Here is a 5,650-nt window from a genome sequence, read left to right on the forward strand (position 1 = left end):
TCCCTCCCTCCCTCTCCCCAGGGCCCAACCCCGCCTCGGGCCCTCACCCCCATTCCGGCAGCCCTGCCAACTGACCGCAGCCTCACCTGGCTCTGTCCATTGGCCTTGGGGGACTCTCTGCTGAGTCCTGGGTCCCCACTCCCAGTAGGTGCCACATCTTCAAAACTGGCTGGGGCTGGGGGCGGTGTGCAGGGCCCATGGCCAGAAGCAGAGGGCACCTCGCTCCCTGTCTCTCCTGCCCCAGGGCCTGCGCCGCTGCCACCTTCCGCCTGGGCCTCGGCCTCCTCCTCCTCCTCCTCCGTGTCAGAGGCCAGGAAGGAGAACTTGGAGCGCTGCTCCTTCAGCAGCATCTCGATGCGGGAGTCCAGGCTGCTGTGCTGGGCGAAGGGCACGCTCTCGTTGGTGGTCTCTGGGGCTGGAGAGCCAGAACGGGCAGGGGAGGCTGGTTGGGGCGAGGTCCGGGCATCTTCACCCTCGGGGCTGGGCCCCCCACCATCCCCACTTCCGCCTGGTTCTGGAGGTTCCGGGGGCTGAGTCTCGGAGGCAGGTGGCCGATAGTCCTGGTCAGCAGGTCGGCTGGGCTCAGGGGGCAAGTAGGAAGTGTAGGAAGGTGGGAAGCGTTCGGCTGTGTTTTCAGCAAAAGAGGCCCCCGAAGGCTCCTCCCGAATCACCCGGCGAGGTGGATAGGAAGCATGGCGCTGGTAGCGGTTCCAGCTCTCGTAATATGCGGGGTAGTTCGAGTCAGAACCACGGAAATGCGATGAGGAGGAGGAGGAGGTGGAAGAGGAGGAGGAGGAGGAGGAGGACGTGGACGAAGATGAGGTGGTGGCCGCTGTGGAGGGTGCTGTTGTGGTGGCTGAGACGGCCACAGAGGTGGTGGTGGTGGGGACCGAGGAAGTGGAGAAATGGCGGCGGGAAAAAGAGTCTTGGTAGCTGTTCTCAGACCGCCGGGGCTTGAAGGAGGTTGACGTGGTGCTAGAGAAGAAGCAGGGCGTTAGCAGGGCTTGCCTCCAAACCCGGGGTCTCTGTTTTCGGCACCCAGAGCCCCTTCCTCCCAGTGGACGATCTTCATGGTGCCTGGTCCCTGAACTCTAGAGAGTTTTGAGGACAGGGATGTGTATGCTGAGCCCAGAGAGAAATGGGGGAAAATGACTTCCCACTCCCTCCCAAGGCAGCGCCCAGAATCGGATGGCCGGGCGCTGAGAACTCTGCGTACCTGCTGGAGTAGGCTGAGTCCTGAGAGTAGGGGGTGCTGCCCCGAGAGGTGTAAGGGGTGCCTTGGGAGGACTGAGGGGTGAATTGGCCAAAGGAAGACGGGGTGTCTTGTCGGCTGCTGGAGAAGCTTGTATCCTGGGAGCAGGGGGTGCCATTGCCAGGGGTGCCCACCACAGCGGGGCCTGCTGGGTAGGCAGCCGTGTCGGAGGAGGAGCAGCGGCGGCGAGACTCCGTCTGGAAGGAGGGGGTGGGACAGGGACAAAGGGAAAAAGAAAGAGGGATCAATTGCCATTGGAGATCTTCCCCCATTCCAAACCGAGAGTTCAAGTTTTGAGTCCCGAGGCTTTCGAAAGCCCAGAGAGGCACAAGCAGGAAGCACCCAGCTACCAACCAAAAGGGAGGCCCCCCGGGAAGAGAGGCCTGGAAATCTCCTCTGAGAGACCAGCCAGTGAAAAGCTGCGGAAGCACAGCTCGGCTGACACACGGAGGGCAGAGCCAACGTGCCAGCAACGGGATAGGCTTCCGAAAAAGCACCAGGGCCTCTTTCCGCCGTCCCTCGGTCCCTCACAAGGATATGCTGCACCTCCCACGGCTGTCCCTCTGCCAGGCCCAGGCCACCACCAGCTTCTCACCGTCTCAGGAGCTGCACCAGAACCCTGGAACTTCTCACTCAGGGCCTTGCCCCCCGTGGGCACCGTCTGGGGAGTGTACGAGCCATTGACGATCAATTCGTAGTACTTCATTCGCTGTTGTCCTGGGAGGAAAGGGGCTCACGTGGAGAAAGCCACTCCTCATTCCTGGGCGGGTGCCCCTGCGGGCCACCTGCAAGGCCTCAAGTCGTCTGATTTCCCGGGAGTCTGAGGTGGCAGTTCAGACTTCTGTTGTTCTACTGTTACGTTTCGCAGCAGGGCCTTACTATCTGTCCCCAACAGTTACTTCACGTGCGCTGCCCAACACAGCTCAACTACACAAGCGCCTCTACCTGACTAGCTGAGCGCCGGGAGCGCTAGTCCCGTCTCACAGGTCTAAGGGAAAAGAACTTGCCCAGAGTCACAAAGCTGATCAGTGGTGGAACTAGAATTCAAGCTCCAGGTCACCTGACAATGAACCCCTCACGCGCTTTACTCCCTAAGTTCAAAGTTGCCAAATAGCGGTCTCAGGGCTTTACATCCAGTGGCCAGTTGCTTATCTGGCCTGCAAACAATTTATTTGGAGCCAGTATTTTAAAACTATGACAAACACTTTCTATTTCTGGCTTCTTCTTCAAAAGTCAGGTTTCAGCCATGTCAGTTTTCATTCTTATTTGAAACAACTTGCTCCCGGGAGCCTGGAGCTGCCTCCGAGACGGCCTGCGATGGACGGCTTGCCGGAGTTCCCACTCCTCCGAACTCCAGAGCACTTTGCTAGGATCCTGTCTCTAAAGTTTCAAACGTGCCCCCCAAACAACTGAACACACCGTGCCTTTAGGAACTGAGGGTCAAGCCTGGCCTGAGGCTATTAACTACTGTTCCCATGTCTTCTACTTGGTCTGCCCTTTGCCCTTTGTTTCCCTAACGGGTGCAGGCATGTGTCTGACGCTGGGGGGCTAGCGGCCTGAGACCCTCAGCTGAGCCAGACAGAGTCCACGACGCTTTTCTAGAATCTGAACAACTTTAACTTCAGAAACACCCCTGGCCCCAAGGGTTTCAGATGAGGCATTCCAGACCCAGCCCCGAGGAACACTTGCATGGTCAACGTCTGCTGGAGGGAGACCCATCCCAGGCAGCAGGCAGGGGAGCCCTCACCTTTGATGTCAAGCTGGGCGTGGATGATGTTACCCATGACCGAGGTAAGGTGGAGGTTTTTGACTGTTTCCTTAGCTCCCCGAGTGCTGGTGAAGAGCACACGGGCCAGGCCCAGGTGCTTTCGAGTGCGGGGGTGATAAAGGATCTCCACCTCTTCCACCTCACCGTACTTCCGGCACATGTCCTTCAGGAAGCTCTCCCGCACGTTGTCATTCAGCCTTGCAAAGGTCACCTCCTTTAGTGGAACCTGTCCCACGTAGAACTCATCCAGCTGTGGAAAGGACAGGAGCTGGTCTGTCATCGCAGAAGGGGCCACATTTCAGGCCCGGGGCAACTAGCTAGATCCAGGTCAAAAGAGGTGGGGGCAGGGGCTAGGGAGAACATTCACAAAGGGGTCACAGTAAAGGTCGACTTCAGTCTGGATCCCCTCTTCCATAGTAAAGCCATGAAAAGAAGCATCCCAATCAAGGAGCGTGAGCATACTAGCTCATTCCTAGTCAAAGGGGTGGGAAAAATCCATCCATTCAGATTTCAACGAAGTGTTCAAACTTGACTAAAGCAGCAATTGTGAAGCAGTAGCTGCTAGGAATGGGGGGTGGGAGAGAACGGATGGCCATTCGGAGAAGCAGACAGGATGAACAGATGCATACAATCGCTATGTGATGCAACAGGTATCAACACAGGCCCAAGAAGGAAACTTGTTTCTAGCAGAATCAGAAAGGAAGTTAACAAGTTGGTATAAATTGCCAGTTTTTGTTTGTTCATGTTGACAAAGAATTCACTAGGAGGGCTTTCAGGGCATAAGCAGTTAACAAAACCTGTCGATTTCTGGAAAGGACAGGCGGCCGTATGGTGTGAACACAGGTATATGGTGTCAAGGCAGGAGACGCCAGATCAGTAGCCATGAGCCAGTGCCTAAACCTGTGAGTTTAGCAACAAAGGGAAAGTCAGATCAAAGGGCTGACTGACCAGTGCGGAGCATGAACAGGAGAAGGGAGACAAGGAAATCGGGTGAAGTGGATTCAAGAGCCTCAGTCAAGAAAACGGCAATGGGAATCAAGAGATTCAAACCAAGGCGAGACACTGAAGGAGGGTCGGTGGGGCTTGGTGGCAAGGTGAGGGAGAGGGGAAAGTGTCCAGAGGGTGACCAGCAGGCGTCCAGTTTGTGCAACTGAGATACATTCCCCTTCATTGGTAGGGAAAAAAGCAGGATTGAGGCAGTCACCGTAAGGTGTTCTTAACCTTTTGACTTCAAGGTGCCTGCGGGGCCTCGAGTTGAGAGCTGCCCCTCTCACAAGCAGGCAAGTCTGCAGGTCAAGAAAGTGGTCTTGGCTGGACAGAGATTTGGATACCATTTTAGGGAACAGCCCAAGCCACAGGTGTGAAAGAGATCACCCAAGGAAAGTGGACCAAGTGAAAAAGAGAGGGTGAGAGAGTGCCACACTATCCAAGAAAGAAAAAGTAGGAATCGTTGAAGGAAATGACACAGCAACGGTTGTCGAGGCCCAGTCCGAGCTGGGGAGTGGGCTCCCCAGACAGACAAACAAGAATTCCCTAAAGGAAACAGCATATTTGGCCAAATGACTGGCGAGAACCAGAGGACACCAGGGAAGCAGTGGCCTTGTTTCCCTTAGTTGTTGAGGAACTGGGGTGCCCAACCAGGGCACTGTCATACGCCGTACCAGCTAGGAGCAAAGTATTTTGGTATCGCAGCTAAACCTGTCTTTCCCTCATCCTTCAAGAAGTCAACTGCTCTGCCACCAGAGAGGAATGTCTAGCCTTTTACCATTCTAGAAGGATCCCGTACCACCTATCAGTAACAACTCAGGGCCGTGGCCTCCAAGGTTCCCAGAGAGGGCTAAGCCTCTTCCACTGGGAAATCGCTCCCTTGAGCTGCTTTAAAGCTAGACTATCAGGGTGCCTTCACACCGTCCAAGACTCCACCACACCAGGAGACCAGCAGCCACATACCTTAAATTTAGGGACCGGGAGGGACAAGTCTCTGTTTTTGGACCTGACGTGGCAGCGGGGGTCCTGAAGGTCTTCAACCGGAATATACTTTGAGTCCTAGGAAAGAGAGCCAAAACAGAAGGGTAACTTGGCGGGAAACCCCAGGCGATTGAGTTCTAGGAAGCCCCTGGGAGAGCCAGCTGCAAGAGCTAGGTTCTGAGCTCCCACTTTCAGGAAGGGAGGCTCTGGGTCCAGGGGGTTGTAAATGCTGGAGAAGTGATGACGAGGAGCTGGTATAACTCAGACACTGGCCCAATTCAGATGCAGGGGTGACGGGACTCCTGCCCACAGTTTCTCCCATGGCACGGGGAGGCCCAGGTCACTCACGTTGACGCTGAAGTGAATTCCATCATAGCGGTACACCTTTTGAGAGGGTCGGCGCAAGGCAGGATCCAGGGCAGGGTCCACAATGAGCTTGTAGTTCCTCCACTGGAAGCTCGGGGCCTTCAGCCCATCTCCCCCACCTTCCTGATCCATCTTTGCTCATTTACACTGGCAGGGCAGAGAGATACGCAAGGAGGCTCGGGACTTGGTGTCCTCTCCCACGCTGTCCCTCACTAACTACCCCAGGCACCAGCTTCTCTTCTGGCTCCTTTCCACACCTCACCAGGACTCGCGATCTCCCCCTAGCCCCCCCCCCC

The 5,650-nt window shown here is 56.1% G+C and overlaps 1 protein-coding gene across 1 annotated transcript in view; it reads right to left on the reverse strand.

Moving 5' to 3' along the window:
* SETD1A (SET domain containing 1A, histone lysine methyltransferase) overlaps positions 1-5,650 on the reverse strand; it is a 20,032-nt gene that overhangs the window by 13,011 nt on the left and 1,371 nt on the right. Inside the window, exons 2-7 of the mRNA XM_045284823.1 lie at positions 5,337-5,501; positions 4,971-5,066; positions 3,000-3,270; positions 1,848-1,969; positions 1,217-1,449; positions 87-975 (exon numbers count right to left, since the gene is read on the reverse strand). Coding sequence (XP_045140758.1) covers positions 87-975; positions 1,217-1,449; positions 1,848-1,969; positions 3,000-3,270; positions 4,971-5,066; positions 5,337-5,486 — 1,761 coding nt within the window. The 5' untranslated portion in view covers positions 5,487-5,501. The remainder of the gene's footprint in view (positions 1-86; positions 976-1,216; positions 1,450-1,847; positions 1,970-2,999; positions 3,271-4,970; positions 5,067-5,336; positions 5,502-5,650) is intronic.

This window comes from Echinops telfairi, unplaced genomic scaffold, assembly GCF_000313985.2.
Source record: "Echinops telfairi isolate 266 unplaced genomic scaffold, ASM31398v2 ScPeMD7_5;HRSCAF=22, whole genome shotgun sequence".
NCBI lineage: Eukaryota > Metazoa > Chordata > Mammalia > Afrosoricida > Tenrecidae > Echinops > Echinops telfairi.